General features: G+C 60.2%; 3 protein-coding genes across 6 annotated transcripts in view; all 3 read left to right on the top strand.

Moving 5' to 3' along the window:
- LOC138747175 (sentrin-specific protease 1-like) overlaps positions 1–1,185 on the top strand; it is a 66,657-nt gene extending 65,472 nt beyond the window's left edge. Inside the window, 1 exon segment of the mRNA XM_069906162.1 lies at positions 283–1,185. Within this exon segment, the coding sequence (XP_069762263.1) occupies positions 283–345 (63 nt within the window). The 3' untranslated portion in view covers positions 346–1,185.
- Positions 1,186–1,270: 85 nt separating this feature from the next.
- The window catches only part of LOC138747174 (ATP-dependent 6-phosphofructokinase, muscle type-like), a 36,737-nt gene continuing 17,804 nt past the window's right edge, over positions 1,271–20,203 (top strand). For 2 of the 4 annotated variants that reach the window (XM_069906157.1, XM_069906160.1), the window contains exons 1-13: positions 1,271–3,935; positions 6,852–6,941; positions 7,436–7,509; positions 10,115–10,192; positions 11,231–11,420; positions 12,643–12,808; positions 13,140–13,184; positions 14,413–14,521; positions 14,959–15,054; positions 16,254–16,346; positions 18,293–18,418; positions 18,578–18,642; positions 20,126–20,189. In XM_069906157.1, the coding sequence (XP_069762258.1) occupies positions 6,857–6,941; positions 7,436–7,509; positions 10,115–10,192; positions 11,231–11,420; positions 12,643–12,808; positions 13,140–13,184; positions 14,413–14,521; positions 14,959–15,054; positions 16,254–16,346; positions 18,293–18,418; positions 18,578–18,642; positions 20,126–20,189 (1,191 nt within the window). In that variant the 5' untranslated portion in view covers positions 1,271–3,935; positions 6,852–6,856. Of the gene's footprint in view, positions 3,936–5,667; positions 6,317–6,851; positions 6,942–7,435; positions 7,510–10,114; positions 10,193–11,230; positions 11,421–12,642; positions 12,809–13,139; positions 13,185–14,412; positions 14,522–14,958; positions 15,055–16,253; positions 16,347–18,292; positions 18,419–18,577; positions 18,643–20,125; positions 20,190–20,203 lie in introns of those variants that run through there. The other 2 variants (XM_069906159.1, XM_069906161.1) reach the window with 2 other exon arrangements.
- Positions 15,239–16,109, top strand: LOC138747472 (uncharacterized; the record flags this gene model as incomplete). Its single annotated transcript, XM_069906718.1, is given in 2 exon segments — positions 15,239–15,960; positions 15,962–16,109. Coding segments are annotated over 2 exon segments (870 nt in total), but the record flags the coding sequence as incomplete, so codon positions are not given.

Consider the following 20,203-nt stretch of genomic DNA (forward strand, 5'->3'; position numbering starts at 1 on the left):
TCCCCACCCACTGATATAGCCCTCTCTGTCCCTCCACACTGACCCTCCCCAACATCTTGATCCCCCTTTCTTTTTCTCCATACTGACCCTCCCTCACACACTGTTCCCTCTCTCCCTCACACAGTGACCCTTCCTCACACGCTGACCCACCCCATTACACTGAATCCTTCCTCTCTACTCAACATTGATATCCCTTACACGTTGATCCCATTCTCTCACTTTCTTTCATACTAACTCCCCCTCTCTTTAACCATCTCCCCACCTCCACCCCCCCCCCCTCAGAAGGACATGCCGTACTTCAGACAACTCGTGGCGTGGGAGATCCTGCACCAGATACTCCTCTGACCCAGGGTGCCGACTTGTGACCTTCCACCTATGGCCTGCGATTGACGCTGATCTTCTTGGGGGCATGAACAGGGAATGCCCCTCCCTTGTTCTCATCAGATATTGCGCTGTAATACTCAGCGGAAGGAGTGGGGTGTGAGGGACGCAGTGATCCCAGCACTTGGAGTGAGGGGTCAGGCTGTGTGGGTGGGCGCTCTGTCCGAGAATCATGGTGGAGGCTGTCACATCCACTTCTTCCAGCAGTTCCCAGACCCTGCTGCACCACCCCAGCATCTAGTCTGCCCCATCCCTCTTTCCATCACCCACAGAATTCCCCTCCCTCCCTCAGTCCACCTCTCCCTGACCCCTCCCTCCCTTGCTTCTTTCTCCCCTTGAAACCAATACCTTCTGGCACTGCCCCCCTCCCTCACCTTGCAATGCCCCCTCACATCCCAGTCTCTCCACACCCCTAAGCCAGGAATTTCTGGTGGCTGTACTCCATTGTCTCTCCCCACCTGAAGTGGGCAAATTCTCAGGGGTCTGCCTGTATGGAATAGTGTGGGGGGAGGGGTACATCGTGATGGGAGATGTCCTTCAAGCTGTATCACTTTGTATCTCCCCTCCCACCCTGCTTCAGCCACCAGCCATTACCCACCTTGACCACCCTCTTTTCCAAGCCACTCGATTATGCAAGTTCTTTTTTTTTTAATTTTTAAACAGATAATCTCTAGATTTTCTCGACTTGATTGTTAATTTTGTGATATGTTTTGTACAAAGCTTTATCTATTTTTCTTTCCCGGGAATATGAGATCCAGAGCTGGTCCGATCCCGCGATAAATTAAAATGGTTGGACTACTTTTTCATCTTGTGTGTCTGTTCGATCCTTCACCCTAAGATGGCTGATTGCAAACCTCATCCTACCATTGCTCCTCTCTCTGCTAGGGAGACCCTATCTACAGGTCAGGGGTATGAGGGTACACCCACCGCATGCCTGGATGGAGTTAGTCCATACACCCCACATCTACTACCCCAATCTCCAGGTCAGGGGTGTGAGGAAACACTCCACACTTGCCTGGGTGGAGTTAGTCCATGCACTCCACATCTGCCACATTATCCTTCCCCCACCGACATTTCAGGGGTGTGAGGGAACACCTCCCACGTGCCTGGGTTGAGTTAGTCCATGCATTCCACATCTGCCACATTATTTGTTTAAGTTCAAGCTTATTGACACATGTACCAAGATGCAGAGGTGATATTTGTTAAGAGAACAGGCCAGTAGACATCTTGTACGGAGAACAACAAATAAGGCACAGTACAGAAGCACAGAGATACAGAGTGAGGTCAGTAAGGATGGAGCAGGTGAAACGTGTTATTTTGGGGTTCATTCAGTAGTCTTATAAGGGGGAGCAAAGAAACTGTCCTTGAATCTGATTTTGTGTAATCTCACACTCCTGAATCTTCCCCAATCTACAGATCACGGGTGTGAACACTCTCCACTTGATTGGGTGGAGTTAGTCCATGCACACTCCATCGACCACATTATCCTTCTCCCATTTACAGGTCAGGGGTGTGAGGGAACACTCCCAACTTGACTGGGTGGAGTTGGTCCATGCACACTCCATCCACCACATTATCCTACTCCCATCTACAGGTCAGGGGTGTGAGGGAACACTCCCCATTTGACTGGGTGGAGTTAGTTCATGCACTCCACATCCACCACATTATTCTTCCACATAACCACTGAAGAAGGTGCTGCTCAGGTCCCCTTTAAATCTCTCATCTTAAACCTATGCCCTCCAGTTTCCAACTCCCCATCTCTGTGACCACCTACCTTGTCCATGTCCCTCGTGATTTTATAAAGCTCTATAATGTTCTTCCTCTTCCCCCAACACTTGAGGGAGAAAAGTTCCAGCCTAAATAGCCTCACCTTGTAACTCCACTCCAGTGAACATCCTGGTGAATCTCCACTGCACACTCTCGGTTGCTGTCCCTTCCTCCCAGTATCTTGGCCACCAGGACAGAAGGGGTAGGTTTTCTCCAGCACCTTGGAGAGTCTGCATGGGGAGAGAGGAAGGAGCAGCCATGGGGCCTGGTTGGGGTATCTTTTTCCCCCCCTCTCTCTCTCTCTGGGTAGGTACAGAGCCCACCTTGATGGATGCAGCATGGCCCGCTCTTTAAATCTGTCGGTGTCAACACAGCAGAGGGTCAGGATGGGAGGGTGCTGCAAGCCCCCACCGTCGGGACCTCTGTGTGTGTGTGTGTGTGTGTGTGTGTGTGAGAGTGTGAGATCCATGTGTGAATCTGCGTGTCTGTCAGTATCTGAGTCTGTGGCTGACTGAGTGCATGTCTTGGTGTCAGTCAGTGTTTGAGTCTGCATCTGTGAGTCTAAGTCCGTGTCAGTGTCTGAATCCACTCCTCAGTGTCTGAGTACGTGTCTCTGTCTGTGTATTTGTCTGAGTCCACACCACCAACAGTGTCTTAAGTCCATTCCTCTGTGTCTGTGCCTTTGCATCCGCACCTCTGTGCCTTCAACTGCATCTGAGTCCGCAGCTCCATCTGTGTCCGCGCCGCTACATCCATGTCTGCATCTGAGTCCATGCCTCTGACAGTCTGAGTCCGTATCTCCGTCTGAAACTGGGTCTCTGTCCCTGTCTGTGTCTGCCTCTGCCTCTGAGTCCGCACTTCCGACTGTGCCTGAGTCCATGCTTTTGTCTACGTCTGGGTCCCATGGGCACAGCAAGGTGTTCCCCTGACTGTGCCTCCAATCTTTTCATGTGTTTGCGTCACACCCTCATCCCCACCCTCTTCCCCCCCCCACCTCAACAAGGCCCCTCTCCACTCTCCTCACCCCCTTCTCCCCCTTCACCTCCCCTCCACTTTCTCACCCCCCTCAATCCACTCTCCTGCTCCCCCTTCCCCTCACCCACACCCTCCCCAACCCTCTTGCCCACTCTACGTCTCCTATTCCCTCATCTTCCAACCCTCCCCCTCCCCAGTCTCTCCCCCTCTTCCTTCTCTCTCCCCCTCTCTCTGCACCTATACTCTTTCCCCCTCTCTCTTCCTGTCTCTTTGACCACCCCCCTCCCCTTCTCTCTCTCCCTCCCCTTCCCTCTCCTCTCTCCCACCCCCCTTCCCTCTCTCCCCACATCCTTCCCTCTCTCCCCACATCCTTCCCTCTCTCCCCACATCCTTCCCTCTCTCCCCACATCCTTCCCTCTCTCCCCACATCCTTCCCTCTCTCCCCACATCCTTCCCTCTCTCCCTACATCCTTCCCTCTCTCCCCACATCCTTCCCTCTCTCCCCACATCCCTCCCTCTCCCCACATCCCTCCCTCTCCCCACATCCCTCCCCTCTCTCCCTACATCCCTCCCCTCTCTCCCTACCCTCCCCTCTCTCCCTACATCCCTCCCCTCTCTCCCCACATCCCTCCCCTCCCCCTGTGTGGTACTGGCTCCCTGCCACCACTGGAGCTGACCTTTACCGGTCACCTGTCACTGGGTAATCTCCAGCTGTCTCCAACCTCCACTGCCAATACTTCACCGCCAGACTCCGTGTGCAGACGTCCCTGCCAAACGCCGCTCAGGCTACCAGTTCACCGCTGCTCTCACCGGTCAGTGCACTCCAGTGCCCAGAGTCAGGGGAGGGGGTGGCCATGAGAAGGGGCAGGGAAGACGGGGACGAAGGGAAATGGGGAGAGGGATAGTTAGTACAGGGGGCAGAGGAGGTGGCCAGGAAGAGGGTGGGGGATGGAAGGTGACAGCTCCTCTCATCACTCCTCTTCCCCCACTCTCCCAACTTCTCACACCCTTTCTCTCGCCCCACCGTCCCCTCCCTCCTCCACTCTCTCTCCTCCCCCCTTTCTCATCCCCATCCTCTCCTCTCTCCTCCACTCTTTCCCCCTCTCCCCTTGTCAATCCCCTTTTTATTTCTCTTCTCTCTCCCTCACCCCACTCATCCCCCACTCTCCCCCTTTCCTCCTCTCAACCCTTCTCTCTTCCCCTCTTCCCCCTTCTCTCTTCCCCCTTCTCTCTTCCCCCTTCCCCCTTCTCTCTTCCCCCTTCCCCCTTCTCTCTTCCCCCTTCTCTCTTCCCCCTTCTCTCTTCCCCCTTCTCTCTTCCCCCTTCTCTCTTCCCCCTTCTCTCTTCCCCCTTCTCTCTTCCCCCTTCTCTCTTCCCCCTTCTCTCTTCCCCCTTCTCTCTTCCCCCTTCTCTCTTCCCCCTTCTCTCTTCCCCCTTCTCTCTTCCCCCTTCTCTCTTCCCCCTTCTCTCTTCCCCCTTCTCTCTTCCCCCTTCTCTCTTCCCCCTTCTCTCTTCCCCCTTCTCTCTTCCCCCTTCTCTCTTCCCCCTTCTCTCTTCCCCCTTCTCTCTTCCCCCTTCTCTCTTCCCCTTCTCTCTTCCCCTTTCTCTCTTCCCCTTTCTCTCTTCCCCCTTCTCTCTTCCCCCTTCTCTCTTCCCCCTTCTCTCTTCCCCCCTTCTCTCTTCCCCCCTTCTCTCTTCCCCCCTTCTCTCTTCCCCCTTCTCTCTTCCCCCCTTCTCTCTTCCCCCTTCTCTCTTCCCCTTCTCTCTTCCCCTTCTCTCTTCCCCTTCTCTCTTCCCCTTCTCTCTTCCCCTTCTCTCTTCCCCCTTCTCTCTTCCCCCTTCTCTCTTCCCCCTTCTCTCTTCCCCCTTCTCTCTTCCCCCTTCTCTCTTCCCCCTTCTCTCTTCCCCCTTCTCTCTTCCCCCTTCTCTCTTCCCCCTTCTCTCTTCCCCCTTCTCTCTTCCCCCTTCTCTCTTCCCCCTTCTCTCTTCCCCCTTCTCTCTTCCCCCTTCTCTCTTCCCCCTTCTCTCTTCCCCCTTCTCTCTTCCCCCTTCTCTCTTCCCCCCTTCTCTCCCCCCCTTCTCTCTCCCCCCCTTCTCTCTCCCCCCTTCTCTCTCCCCCCCTTCTCTCTCCCCCCCTTCTCTCTCCCCCCCCTTCTCTCTTCCCCCCTTCTCTCTTCCCCCCTTCTCTCTTCCCCCCTTCTCTCTTCCCCCCTTCTCTCTTCCCCCCTTCTCTCTTCCCCCCTTCTCTCTTCCCCCCTTCTCTCTTCCCCCCTTCTCTCTTCCCCCCTTCTCTCTTCCCCCCTTCTCTCTTCCCCCCTTCTCTCTTCCCCCTTCTCTCTTCCCCCCTTCTCTCTTCCCCCCTTCTCTCTTCCCCCCTTCTCTCTTCCCCCCTTCTCTCTTCCCCCCTTCTCTCTTCCCCCCTTCTCTCTTCCCCCCTTCTCTCTTCCCCCCTTCTCTCTTCCCCCCTTCTCTCTTCCCCCCTTCTCTCTTCCCCCCTTCTCTCTTCCCCCCTTCTCTCCTACCCCTCTCCCCCACCCTCCCTAACCACACCAATTCACCACCCTCTGTACCCATTCTCCTCGACCCCTCCGTCTTTCTAATCTCCCTCGACCTCCATCTTCAATACATCAATGATCCAGCCCCCACCATCCTCGGAGTTAGAGACCCCCCTCCCTCTGAGAAAAGACGTCCCCCCACTTGTTTTAATTGACCAGTCCCTGATCCTGTCGTTCGAGACCCTCCCACAGTAGAAACACCTCCCCGTTAATCCCCCTCAGGATTGGAGAGGTTTGAAGAAGGTCGCCCTTCATCCTTCCAAACTCTGGAGAGCACCGACCCCAACCTGTCCATTCCCTGTCGAAGGGACCCCCTCATCCTGGAACAAGCCCCAGAATCTCCTCTGCATGGTTTGCGATGTTAAATTTAAATTTTTAATTTAGGCATACAGTACAGTAACAGCCCCTTTTGGCCACGAACCCGTGCTGTCCAATTAAACCCAATTAACTACAACCCCTGGTACGTTTTGAAGAAACTGGAGCCCCCAAAGGAATCCCATGCAGACTGGGGGAGAACGTGCAAACTCCTTACAGACAACGCGGGATTCGAACCCCAGTCCCAATCGCTGGGGCTGTTACAGCGTTACACTAACCGCTATGCAACCGTGCCACCCCATGTTAGCAGATCCTTACTTCAGGTCAGGGGATAAGGAGTGAGCTAGAGGGTGGAGTCGGCGTAAGGGATGTGGGGGGAAATGAGGGAGGGGGTAGAGAGAGGCAGGGGGGAAAGACATGCCTACCGGGGGAGGGGGATGGGGAGGGAAGAGTGGGATGGAGGGTGGGGTGGATGGAGAGAGCAGAAGGGATGGAGGGGAGGGAGAAGGTGGGAGGATGGTTGGAGGGGGCAGAGTGGTGGGGAGGGAGGGATAGTTGGGACAGGGGCAGAAGTGGCGGCCAGGAAGAGGGTGGGGGATGTAAGGTGACAGCTCCTTATCACTCCTCTTCCCCTACTCACAGGAGGAGGGTTGGGATGGAGGAAGGTGGGGGTAGGATGGAGGGAGGGAGGGGATGGGGATGGGATGGAGGGAGGAGGGGGGAGATGGGATGGAGGGAGGAGGAATGGAGAGAGGTGGGGATGGAGGAGGGATGGAGTGGGTGTGGAATGGAGGGAAGAAGGAAGGGAGGGGTAGGATAGGTGGAACTCCCCCTGACCTGCTCCCTCTTTCCGGTCAGTGACCATGGTGTTGGAGGATCGCTCTCACGCAGAGACTCTGGGTGTCGGAAAGGCTATCGCCGTCCTCACCAGTGGAGGAGATGCTCAGGGTAAGTGACCCCATTCTGCAGGGAACCCACCCTGAGAAATCTCACCTCACCAAAACCACCCCCACCGAAACTTCCCTGAAAACTCCCCCACCCAACCCCCAGAGCCTACACCCCTCCTTCCCAGTGCCTCGAGTGGATCTCCCTACCTCAAAGACCTCACTCAGACCCTACACCAATTTGAGTCCACTGTCAGACCACACCAGGTCCTTCTAACCCCTCCCCCACCTCACAAGGGGTGGTGGGTGAATCTTTCTGCTCATGTTAAGCAGCATCCCTGAATATGTCTGTGCTGACTGATGTGACACTTTGCCCATCCACCCCATGCTAGTCAACAGGTAGGTAATCCCCATGTGCTTGTTCTGCAGTCACTGTGATTCCTGACAGTAATTCTGTCCTCAAAGGACCATGCACCAGTCTGTCTGGCCAGTTCCTCAATCCAAGTCGACCTTGCTCCCACCCACTCCCCCTTCTCACACCAACTTTTCTCACTCCAGGGATGAATGCTGCAGTACGTGCTGTTGTACGAGTCGGCATCTACACTGGGGCCAAGGTTTACTTCATCCATGAGGTGAGTGCAGATGTTCCACCCAACCCCCTCCCTGCCCCACTGTCCCTTCCGCTCCCCACCACTACCCCCTCCCTGCCCCACTGTCCCTTCCGCTCCCCACCACTACCCCCATCCGCTCCCCACCACTTTACCCCCTTCCCCTCCCCACCTCTCTGCCATCCTCCCCATCCCTCTACCATGTCTCCTTTCCCCAACTCCTTTCCCCACCCGTCTCCTCTCCCCAACTCCTTTCCCCACCCGTCTCCTCTCCCCAACTCCTTTCCCCACCCGTCTCCTCTCCCCAACTCCTTTCCCCACCCGTCTCCTCTCCCCAACTCCTTTCCCCACCCGTCTCCTCTCCCCAACTCCTCTCCCCACCCGTCTCCTCTCCCCACCCGTCTCCTCTCCCCACCCGTCTCCTCTCCCCACCCGTCTCCTCTCCCCACCCGTCTCCTCTCCCCACCCGTCTCCTCTCCCCACCCGTCTCCTCTCCCCACCCGTCTCCTCTCCCCACCCGTCTCCTCTCCCCACCCGTCTCCTCTCCCCACCCGTCTCCTCTCCCCACCCGTCTCCTCTCCCCACCCGTCTCCTCTCCCCACCCGTCTCCTCTCCCCACCCGTCTCCTCTCCCCACCCGTCTCCTCTCCCCACCCGTCTCCTCTCCCCACCCGTCTCCTCTCCCCACCCGTCTCCTCTCCCCACCCGTCTCCTCTCCCCACCCGTCTCCTCTCCCCACCCGTCTCCTCTCCCCACCCGTCTCCTCTCCCCACCCGTCTCCTCTCCCCACCCGTCTCCTCTCCCCACCCGTCTCCTCTCCCCACCCGTCTCCTCTCCCCACCCGTCTCCTCTCCCCACCCGTCTCCTCTCCCCACCCGTCTCCTCTCCCCACCCGTCTCCTCTCCCCACCCGTCTCCTCTCCCCACCCGTCTCCTCTCCCCACCCGTCTCCTCTCCCCACCCGTCTCCTCTCCCCACCCGTCTCCTCTCCCCACCCGTCTCCTCTCCCCACCCGTCTCCTCTCCCCACCCGTCTCCTCTCCCCACCCGTCTCCTCTCCCCACCCGTCTCCTCTCCCCACCCGTCTCCTCTCCCCACCCGTCTCCTCTCCCCACCCGTCTCCTCTCCCCACCCGTCTCCTCTCCCCACCCGTCTCCTCTCCCCACCCGTCTCCTCTCCCCACCCGTCTCCTCTCCCCACCCGTCTCCTCTCCCCACCCGTCTCCTCTCCCCACCCGTCTCCTCTCCCCACCCGTCTCCTCTCCCCACCCGTCTCCTCTCCCCACCCGTCTCCTCTCCCCACCCGTCTCCTCTCCCCACCCGTCTCCTCTCCCCACCCGTCTCCTCTCCCCACCCGTCTCCTCTCCCCACCCGTCTCCTCTCCCCACCCGTCTCCTCTCCCCACCCGTCTCCTCTCCCCACCCGTCTCCTCTCCCCACCCGTCTCCTCTCCCCACCCGTCTCCTCTCCCCACCCGTCTCCTCTCCCCACCCGTCTCCTCTCCCCACCCGTCTCCTCTCCCCACCCGTCTCCTCTCCCCACCCGTCTCCTCTCCCCACCCGTCTCCTCTCCCCACCCGTCTCCTCTCCCCACCCGTCTCCTCTCCCCACCCGTCTCCTCTCCCCACCCGTCTCCTCTCCCCACCCGTCTCCTCTCCCCACCCGTCTCCTCTCCCCACCCGTCTCCTCTCCCCACCCGTCTCCTCTCCCCACCCGTCTCCTCTCCCCACCCGTCTCCTCTCCCCACCCGTCTCCTCTCCCCACCCGTCTCCTCTCCCCACCCGTCTCCTCTCCCCACCCGTCTCCTCTCCCCACCCGTCTCCTCTCCCCACCCGTCTCCTCTCCCCACCCGTCTCCTCTCCCCACCCGTCTCCTCTCCCCACCCGTCTCCTCTCCCCACCCGTCTCCTCTCCCCACCCGTCTCCTCTCCCCAACTCCTTTCCCCACCCGTCTCCTCTCCCCAACTCCTTTCCCCACCCGTCTCCCCATCCCTGTTCTCCCATTCCTTTCTTCCAACTGCCCTCCCACCACCCCCCTGCCTCAACCCCTTCACCCTCTCCCCTACCCACTCCCTCCCCTTTTGCCTATCTCCCCCTCCCCTCTTTCCACCCTCCTCTATATCCCACCTATCATTCCCCCCTCCATCCCACCCCTTCTTACTCCCCTCTTCCTATCACAAACTCCTGGGGTCAGACACAGGGTGAAGCTCCCTCCACACTGTCCCATCACATACTCCCGGGGTCACACAGAATGAAGCTCCCTGCACACTGTCCCATCACACACTCCCGGGGTCAGACACACAGTGAACCTCCCTCCACACCGTCCCATCACACACTCCTGGGGTCAGACCCAGAGTGAAGTTCCCTCCACACCATCCCATCACACACTCCCGGGGTCACACAGAGTGAAGATCCCTCCACACTGTCCCATCACACACTCCCGGGGTCAGACACAGAGTGAAGATCCCTCCACACTGTCCCATCATACGTCAGACACAGAGTGAAGATCCCTCCACACTGTCCCGTCAGACACAGAGAGAAGCTCTCTCTGATATCCAGCGATGCAGGTGTGTTAACATTGTGCTCTACCAAGGTGGGTGTGAGTGTGATTGCCGTCTGATGTTCCCTCCCCACAGGGTTACCAAGGTCTGGTCGATGGGGGTGAGAACATTCGGGAGGCAACATGGGAGAGCGTCTCAATGATGCTTCAGCTGGTGAGTGAAGTCAGGGACCCATGGAGCGGAGGGAGGGATCGTGGGGAGCAGAGGGAGAGGTCAGTGGGGAGCAGGATGAGGATTTGGGGAGGGAGGGTTCAGTGGGGAGCCGTGGTGAGGAGCAGAGGGAGGGGCCATGGGGAGGATGGAGTCATGAGGCGGAGAGGGATCGTGGGGAGCAGGGGGGTCATGGAGAGGGAGGAGTGGTGGGGAGAGGTGGAAGGGTTCATGAGGAGGGAGGCATTGAGGGTTGGGGTCGTGGGGAGGGAGGGATCATGAGGAGGGAGAGGTTGTGGGGAGGAGAGGTCAGGGAAAGATGGGTGAGTGCGTAACGGAGAGAGGGTCAGTGACAAGTGAACACCCAGGGCTGGGACGGTGAAGTAGGTTGTCTGCGACGTGACATTTGCAGCCTTGGGTAACAGCAGAGGTGCTGTAACCTGACCGCCAGCCCGAGGTCAGGGAAAATATCACCGGCTGGAAATAGCAACACTGGTCAGCTGGTGATGAGGGTGGGTAGTGCAAGTTAGGAGTGTGATGAGTGGCGAGTGGGGAAGGGGAGTGGGGGGGAAGTGAGGAGGGAGAGTGGGGACAGAAATGGTGATTACAGGGAAATATCAGCTGGGAGCCTGAACACACACAATCTCCCCTCTCCTTTCTTCTCCTTCCCTCTGACTCCCCCACTCCTTTGTCCTCTCCTCTCCTTCCTCTCTCTCCCCTCTCCTCTCTCTCCACCCTCCTCTCTCTCTCCACCCTCCTCTCTCTCTCCACCCTCCTCTCTCTCTCCACCCTCCTCTCTCTCTCCACCCTCCTCTCTCTCCACCCTCCTCTCTCTCTCCACCCTCCTCTCTCTCTCCACCCTCCTCTCTCTCTCCACCTTCCTCTCTCTCTCCACCCTCCTCTCTCTCCACCCTCCTCTCTCTCTCCCCCTTATCCTCCCCTCTCTTTCCCCTTCTCTGTTTTCTCCCCTCTCTCTCTTCCCCCCTTTCTCATTCCCCCCCAATCTACTCCCCCCTCCCTCTCCCACCCCTCACCCGACAGGGTGGGACAGTGATTGGCAGCGCCCGCTGTAAGGATTTCCGATCACGGGAAGGACGGATGACGGCGGCTCTGAACCTGGTCAAGCGTAGAATCACCAACCTGTGTGTGATTGGGGGTGATGGCAGTCTCACTGGAGCCAACGACTTCCGGGTGGAGTGGGGAGGTCTGCTCGCTGACCTCCAGAAACAGGGTGTGTGTCGCAGTGGAGTGAAGTGGGAGGTGAAAGCTGGGGAGGTTATTGGTTACTGTTCATCGATCTCACATCCTGTGGGAAGAAGGTATTTCCCAGTCTGGCGGTCCTGGCTGGCACTCTTTACCTCCTTCCTGATGGCAGTGGGTCAAAGATGGATGTCAGGGATTCTCAATAATTCTGAGTCTTGTTTAAGCAACGTTACTGGTAAATATCGTCAGTAGAGGAAAGGGACACCCCAGTGATCCTCTTGGCCAGTTTGATGACCCTCTGTATTGAGTTCCGGTCCGATGCTTTTGCAGCTGCTGTCCCACGCAGTGGTGCAGCCCAGACAGGACCCTCTCAATTGTGCTCCTGGAAAAGGTGGTCAAGATGGGGGCTGGTAGCCTTGCCCTCCTTCTTTGGAAGTGCAGATGCTGCTGCAATGAGGAGGTGTTGTGGATCCAGGAAAGGTTGTCCTTTCTGTGCACCGAGGAACTTTGGGCCTCTCCAAGTGAGAGCCGTTGACGTGTAGTGGAGGGTGGTCGACCTTCGTTCCCCCCTGAAGTCCACAATTGTCTCCTTGATCTTGTCCACGTTAAGACCTGGCTTGTTGTTCTCACACCATTTGATGAGACTCCCAGCCACCTTCTCTGTCAGCTGACTCAACATTGTGGCTGATGAGGCCAACTACTGTTTTATCATGTGCACCCTTGAACTGAATCTGGCAGTGCAGGCCTGAGGTGCACCAGTGCTCAGTGTGAAGAGACTTTGCATTTCTGGGAGGGATGTCACTGAGCTGGAAAGAGGGCAGGAAGGATTCACCAGGATGTTCCCAGGGCTGGAGTTACAGGGAGAGGCGGGATAGGCTGGGGCTTTTCTCCATGGAGTGGAGGAGGCTGAGGTTTATAAAATCATAAGGTGGATGGTCACAGTCTTTTCCCCAGGGTTGGGGAGTCTAAAACTAGAGGGCACAAATTTAAGGGGAGAGATTTAAAGGGGACTTGAGGGGCATCTTCTTCACACAGATGGTGGTGGGTGTGTGGAATGAGCTGGAAGTGGCGGAGGTGGGGACAAACACACCGTTTAACAGACATTTGGACGGGTCCGTGGATGAGAAAGGTTCAGAGGGTGATGGGCCGGACGTGGGGAAAGGGGAGCAGCTCAGGTAGGCAAGTAAGGGGTTGGGCTGAAAGGTCAGTCTCCATGCTGCAAACTTTCTGACTTGAAGTATTGCCCACAGGGAAGATCAGCGCGGAGGAGGCGAGAGGTTCTTCGCACCTGAACATCGTAGGATTGGTGGGATCTATTGATAACGACTTCTGTGGAACGGATATGACCATCGGTACAGACTCAGCACTGCACCGCATCATGGAAGTGGTGGACTCCATCACCACCACTGCCCAGAGGTAGCACAGGAGACAGGGCAGGGTTCCGGGTCGAGGGTCAGAGTCCAGCTGATCGGCCGGGGCTGTGGCTCAACGGGCAGGGTGGGGGTCCCAGATCAATGGGCGGGGGGGCAACACTGGGTCAGCTACAGAGGGGAGATCAGAAGGGGGATGGGGGTGGGGTCAGAGGGAGGGATGGATGGAGGAGGGGAGGGTGGGATCGGAAGGGAGGAATTGGAGGGGAGGATGGGGATGGAGGGTCTGAGGTGAAGGTGGTAATGGAGGTGGAGGGAGGGGTTGGAGGGGAGGGTAGGGAAGCAGAGATGGGACTCACCCCCTCCTCTCTCCATAGCCACCAGCGAACGTTCGTCTTGGAGGTGATGGGTCGGCATTGCGGGTGAGGCCTCCCCTCGTCCCTCCGTCTCCCCTCGCCCCTCCGTCTCCCCTCGCCCCTCCGTCTCCCCTCGCCCCTCCGTCTCCCCTCGCCCCTCCGTCTCCCCTCGCCCCTCCGTCTCCCCTCGCCCCTCCGTCTCCCCTCGCCCCTCCGTCTCCCCTCGCCCCTCCGTCTCCCCTCGCCCCTCCGTCTCCCCTCGCCCCTCCGTCTCCCCTCGCCCCTCCGTCTCCCCTCGCCCCTCCGTCTCCCCTCGCCCCTCCGTCTCCCCTCGCCCCTCCGTCTCCCCTCGCCCCTCCGTCTCCCCTCGCCCCTCCGTCTCCCCTCGCCCCTCCGTCTCCCCTCGCCCCTCCGTCTCCCCTCGCCCCTCCGTCTCCCCTCGCCCCTCCGTCTCCCCTCGCCCCTCCGTCTCCCCTCGCCCCTCCGTCTCCCCTCGCCCCTCCGTCTCCCCTCGCCCCTCCGTCTCCCCTCGCCCCTCCGTCTCCCCTCGCCCCTCCGTCTCCCCTCGCCCCTCCGTCTCCCCTCGCCCCTCCGTCTCCCCTCGCCCCTCCGTCTCCCCTCGCCCCTCCGTCTCCCCTCGCCCCTCCGTCTCCCCTCGCCCCTCCGTCTCCCCTCGCCCCTCCGTCTCCCCTCGCCCCTCCGTCTCCCCTCGCCCCTCCGTCTCCCCTCGCCCCTCCGTCTCCCCTCGCCCCTCCGTCTCCCCTCGCCCCTCCGTCTCCCCTCGCCCCTCCGTCTCCCCTCGCCCCTCCGTCTCCCCTCGCCCCTCCGTCTCCCCTCGCCCCTCCGTCTCCCCTCGCCCCTCCGTCTCCCCTCGCCCCTCCGTCTCCCCTCGCCCCTCCGTCTCCCCTCGCCCCTCCGTCTCCCCTCGCCCCTCCGTCTCCCCTCGCCCCTCCGTCTCCCCTCGCCCCTCCGTCTCCCCTCGCCCCTCCGTCTCCCCTCGCCCCTCCGTCTCCCCTCGCCCCTCCGTCTCCCCTCGCCCCTCCGTCTCCCCTCGCCCCTCCGTCTCCCCTCGCCCCTCCGTCTCCCCTCGCCCCTCCGTCTCCCCTCGCCCCTCCGTCTCCCCTCGCCCCTCCGTCTCCCCTCGCCCCCTCACACCATCTCCTCACCTCCATCTCCGCGTCGCCACTCTGACACTCTCCTCCAGTTGTCTTTCCCCCCCCCCCCATGCAATTGTCTCCCCCTCCATTTCACCCTCCTCTGGCCTCCCCTCACCCTCCTGTCAACACGTTGACAGGTACCTGGCCCTGGTGACAGGTTTGGCCTGTGGCGCTGACTGGGTTTTTATCCCCGAGTCCCCCCCACCAAAGAACTGGGAGGAGATAATCTGCCAGCGGCTCAATGAGGTGAGTGGGACGAAGGGAGGAGGGAGGACAAAGAGGGAAGGGCGTTGAGAGGGGAGGTGGGTTGGAGAGGTGGGAAGGTGATGGGGAGAAAGGGGTGGTGGAGGGAGTGAAGGAAGGAATGAGGAAGGCGCGGGGATGAAGGGAGAAGTGTGGAGAGTATGTAAGGGGAAGTTGCGTGGGAATGCTGGGGTGCGGGGGTAGGGGATTGTGGGGGAGGAGGTGAGGGTGATGTAGGGGGTGGGGAGGTTGGGGGGGTTGCTGGGTGAGGGGTGGGTCGAAGGGAAGTTGGGGAGGGGATATGGGTGGCAGGGATGGGGAATGAATGTGCAGCAAGGAAGGGAGTGGTTGGAGGGTGTGAAGGAGGGGGAATGGGGATGTGGTGGGGGGGGGGGTTTACGCTGGAGGATGAGGCTCACCTGACCCTGTCCCCTCCACAGTCACGTCTCCGTGGGTCAAGGCTGAACGTGATCATTGTGGCTGAGGGGGCAGTGGACCTGGAGGGCAAGGCCATCACATCCGAGTTCATCCGCAACGTGAGTCACCCCCCCCTTCCCCATTCTCTCACTACTAATTCTCTCCTTCGCTCTTCCCGCTCTCTCCTTCCCCCTAGCATCCCCCTTCTCTCCTCACTCTTTCTCCCCACCTCTCTCTCCCCTCTCTCTCCCCCCATCTCCCCCCTCTCTCTCCACCCTTCTCTCTCCCCCCCTCTCTCTCCCCCCCTCTCTCTCCCCCCCTCTCTCTCCCCCCTCTCTCTCCCCCCCCCTCTCTCCCCCCCCTCTCTCCCCCCCCTCTCTCCCCCCCCTCTCTCCCCCCCCTCTCTCCCCCCCCCTCTCTCCCCCCCCCTCTCTCCCCCCCCTCTCTCCCCCCCCCTCTCTCCCCCCCCTCTCTCCCCCCCCCTCTCTCCCCCCCCTCTCTCCCCCCCCTCTCTCCCCCCCCTCTCTCCCCCCCCCCTCTCCCCCCCCCTCTCCCCCCCCTCTCTCCCCCCCCTCTCTCCCCCCCCTCTCTCCCCCCCTCTCTCCCCCCCTCTCTCCCCCCCCTCTCTCCCCCCCTCTCTCCCCCCCTCTCTCCCCCCCTCTCTCCCCCCCCCTCTCCCCCCCCCTCTCCCCCCCCTCTCCCCCCCCCCTCTCCCCCCCCCCTCTCCCCCCCCCCTCTCTCCCCCCCCCCTCTCTCCCCCCCCCTCTCTCCCCCCCCTCTCTCCCCCCCCTCTCTCCCCCCCTCTCTCCCCCCTCTCTCCCCCCTCTCCCCCCCCTCTCTCCCCCCCTCTCTCCCCCCCTCTCTCCCCCCCCTCTCTCCCCCCCCTCTCTCCCCCCCCTCTCTCCCCCCCTCTCTCCCCCCTCTCCCCCCCTCTCTCCCCCCCTCTCTCCCCCCCTCTCTCCCCCCCTCTCTCCCCCCCTCTCTCCCCCCTCTCTCCCCCCTCTCTCCCCCCTCTCTCCCCCCTCTCTCTCCCCCTCTCTCTCCCCCTCTCTCTCCCCCTCTCTCTCCCCCTCTCTCTCCCCCTCTCTCTCCCCCTCTCTCTCCCCCTCTCTCTCCCCCTCTCTCTCCCCCTCTCTCTCCCCCTCTCTCTCCCCCCTCTCTCTCCCCTCTCTCTCCCCCCTCTCTCTCCCCCCTCACTCACTCCCCCCTCACTCACTCCCCTCCCTCTCTCTCCCCATCTCTCTTCCCCTCACTCTCCCCTGTCCCCTCCCCTCTCTCTAACTCCCTCTCTCTCTCACTTCCTCCCTTTCTCATACAGATGGTCGCCAAACGTCTTGGCTTTGACACACGTGTCACTGTATTGGGCCATGTTCAGAGAGGAGGAACACCCAGTGCTTTTGACCGCATTCTGGTAAGACCATCCTACCACTCTCCAAGCTGGGGGTGATGAGGAGCGAATGGGGGAGTGGGGGGGGTGGGCCAAGCAGACATAGAAACATAGGTGCAGGAATAGGCCACTTGGCCCTTCAAGCCTACACCACCATTCAATATGATCATGGCTGATCAGTACCCGGTTCCACCCCCTGATCCCCTTAACCACAAGGGCCAAATCTAACCTACTCTTAAATATTGACAAGGAACTGGCCTCAACTACTTCCTGTGGCAAAGAATTCCACAGATCCACCACCATCTGAGAGAAGAAATTTTTCCTCATCTTAGTCCTAAAAAGACTTCCCTCTTATCCTTCAACTGTGGTTCTGGTTTTTCCCACCATTGGAAACCTTCCTGCATCTAGTCCGTCTAAACCCTTAAGAATTTTATGTTTCTATGAGATCTCCCCTCCTACCCCCCAATCTTCTAAATTCCAGAGAATACAAACCTAGTCTATCCAACCTTTCTTCATATGCAAGCCCTTCCATCCCCGGTAGCAGTCTAGTGAACCTTCTCTGCACCCCCTCCAAGGCGAGGATGTCCTTTCTCAGATAAGGTGACCAAAACTGCACGCAGTACACCAGGTGTGATCTCACTAAGGCCCTGTACAGCTGCAGCAGGATCTCCCTACTCCTGGACTCAAATCCTCTCACTATGAACGGCAACATACCATTCACCCTCCTCACCGCCTGCCGCACCTGCAAGCCCACTTTCAACGACTGATACACAGCAACACCCAAGTCTCGCTGCATCTCCCCTTTTCCTAAACAGATACCATTTAAATAATAATCCTCTTTCCTGTTCTTACCTCCAAAGTGGATAACCTCACATTTATCCACATTATACTGCATCTACCACGTCTTGGGCCACTCGCCGAACTTGTCCAAATCACTCTGCACCCTCTTAGTATCCTCAGCACAGCCAACCCCACTACCCAATTTTATGTTGTCTGCAAATTTTGAGATATTGCTGTCTATTCCCACATCTAAGTCGTTGATATATATTGTAAACAACTGTGGCCCCAGCATGGAGCCCACTAGTCACTGGCTGCCATTCTGAAAAGAACCCATTTATTCCTACTCTTTGTTTCCTGTCCATCAACCACCTTAATACCATACCTCCTATATCGTGGTTTTAAAGTTTGTACACTAGTCTTCTGTGCAGAACCGTACTAAAGTCCAGATACACCACATCTACTGATTCCCCCCAATCCACTCTACTGGTTACATCTTCAAAAAACTCTATTAGGTTCGTCAGACATGATTTTCCCTTCACAAAACCATGCTGACTCTGAGCGATGATACCACTACTCTCCAAATGTACTGCAATTGCATCTTTAATAACTGATTCTAACACTTTCCCTACCACCGATGACAGGGAGTGAGTTATGAGGGAGGGAGGGAAGGAGAGAGAGGGCAGCGAGGAGGGAGGGCGGTTGTCAGGAGGGATGGTGAGAAGGGAGAGAGGGGCAGTGGGGAAAGGAGAGGAAGGGGAGGGATGGTGGGAAAGGGAGGTGAGGGATGAAGGGAGGGAGAGGTGGTGAGGTTGGAGGGGGTTGCAGAGGTGGCAGGGGCAGCAAATGGGTGATGAGGTTTTAGGATTGTGGGTGATCTGACTCCTCTTTGTCATTAACACCTCACCCATGCCCCCCTTCTCCTTCACCTCTCCTCTACCCCCTCTCTTACCCACTCCTCCCTCTTCCCTCCCTCACCCCTCTCTTCCCCTTCTCTCCCCTCTCATCTTTCTTTCTCACCCCACATCCCTCTCTCTCCCCCCCACTCGCCCCTTCTCATTCCCTTTCTCAACCCCCCCTCACCCCATTTCCTCTCTCTCTCCCTCTCTCACCCCTCCCTCTCTTTCCCCTCACCCCTCCCTCTTGTCACCTCCCCTTGTCCCCTCATTCTTCCCTTTCCCCTTCTGCAACAGGGGAGCCGGATGGGGGTGGAGGCAGTCATGGCACTGCTGGATGCCACCCCCGACACCCCGGCGTGTGTGGTGAGCCTGTCGGGGAACCAGGCCATTCGCCTGCCCTTGATGGAGCTCGTACAGATGGTGAGTGTCTGTAAGAGGGAGGGTGGGTGACAGAGGGAGGTGGGGCCTTGAGGGTGGGAGTTGGGTGATGGAGGGAAGGAGGGAAGTGGGTGACCGGGAGGTGAGAGAGGGAGGGGCCCCCAGGTCGATCAGGCTAACCCACTGACCTCTGTCTTTCAGACCAAGGATGTGACCAAGGCGATGGAGGAGAAACGATTCAATGACGCCATCAAACTACGGGGAAGGTGGTCTCAGCCCTCCACACCTCAACCCAACACTCCCTGTCCTCTTTAGCCTCGACCCTCCGCCCTCGACCCTCTGCCCTCCTCCCACACTCGTCCCCCCCACAATCATCCCCGATACACTTCCGCCCTTTTCCCCTTCTGCCCTTTATCTACCCCCTCCCTCTCACCCCCCCACCCATCCACACCGCCCCTCCCAACCCCTCCCCTCGTCCTCCCCACTTTCTCCTCAGTCTTTTCCCCCCTCCACTCCCTCTCCCCAGTCTTTTCCCCTCCACTCCCTCTCCCCCTCCACTCCCTCTCCCCAGTCTTTTCCCCTCCGCTCCCTCTCCCCCCTCCGCTCCCTCTCCCCCCTCCGCTCCCTCTCCCCCCTCCGCTCCCTCTCCCCCCTCCGCTCCCTCTCCCCCCTCCGCTCCCTCTCCCCCCTCCGCTCCCTCTCCCCCCTCCGCTCCCTCTCCCCCCTCCGCTCCCTCTCCCCCCTCCGCTCCCTCTCCCCCCCTCCGCTCCCTCTACCCCCCTCCGCTCCCTCTCCCCCCCTCCGCTCCCTCTCCCCCCCTCCGCTCCCTCTCCCCCCCTCCGCTCCCTCTCCCCCCCTCCGCTCCCTCTCCCCCCTCCGCTCCCTCTCCCCCCTCCGCTCCCTCTCCCCCCTCCGCTCCCTCTCCCCCCTCCGCTCCCTCTCCCCCCTCCGCTCCCTCTCCCCCCTCCGCTCCCTCTCCCCCCTCCGCTCCCTCTCCCCCCTCCGCTCCCTCTCCCCCCTCCGCTCCCTCTCCCCCCTCCGCTCCCTCTCCCCCCTCCGCTCCCTCTCCCCCCTCCGCTCCCTCTCCCCCCTCCGCTCCCTCTCCCCCCTCCGCTCCCTCTCCCCCCTCCGCTCCCTCTCCCCCCTCCGCTCCCTCTCCCCCCTCCGCTCCCTCTCCCCCCTCCGCTCCCTCTCCCCCCTCCGCTCCCTCTCCCCCCTCCGCTCCCTCTCCCCCCTCCGCTCCCTCTCCCCCCTCCGCTCCCTCTCCCCCCTCCGCTCCCTCTCCCCCCTCCGCTCCCTCTCCCCCCTCCGCTCCCTCTCCCCCCTCCGCTCCCTCTCCCCCTCCGCTCCCTCTCCCCCCTCCGCTCCCTCTCCCCCCTCCGCTCCCTCTCCCCCTCCGCTCCCTCTCCCCCTCCGCTCCCTCTCCCCCTCCGCTCCCTCTCCCCCTCCGCTCCCTCTCCCCCTCCGCTCCCTCTCCCCCCTCCGCTCCCTCTCCCCCCTCCGCTCCCTCTCCCCCCTCCGCTCCCTCTCCCCCCTCCGCTCCCTCTCCCCCCTCCGCTCCCTCTCCCCCCTCCGCTCCCTCTCCCCCCTCCGCTCCCTCTCCCCCCTCCGCTCCCTCTCCCCCCTCCGCTCCCTCTCCCCCCCCGCTCCCTCTCCCCCCCCGCTCCCTCTCCCCCCTCCGCTCCCTCTCCCCCCTCCGCTCCCTCTCCCCCCTCCGCTCACTCTCCCCCCACCTCTCTTCCCCTCTAGGAGTTTTGAGAATAACTGGGATACATATCGCCTTCTGTCCCACCACGAAATCCCCTCCAGCAAGGTGAGTGAGACTGT

The sequence above is a fragment of the Narcine bancroftii genome, chromosome 12, assembly GCF_036971445.1.
Source record: "Narcine bancroftii isolate sNarBan1 chromosome 12, sNarBan1.hap1, whole genome shotgun sequence".
NCBI classification, from domain to species: Eukaryota; Metazoa; Chordata; class Chondrichthyes; order Torpediniformes; family Narcinidae; genus Narcine; species Narcine bancroftii.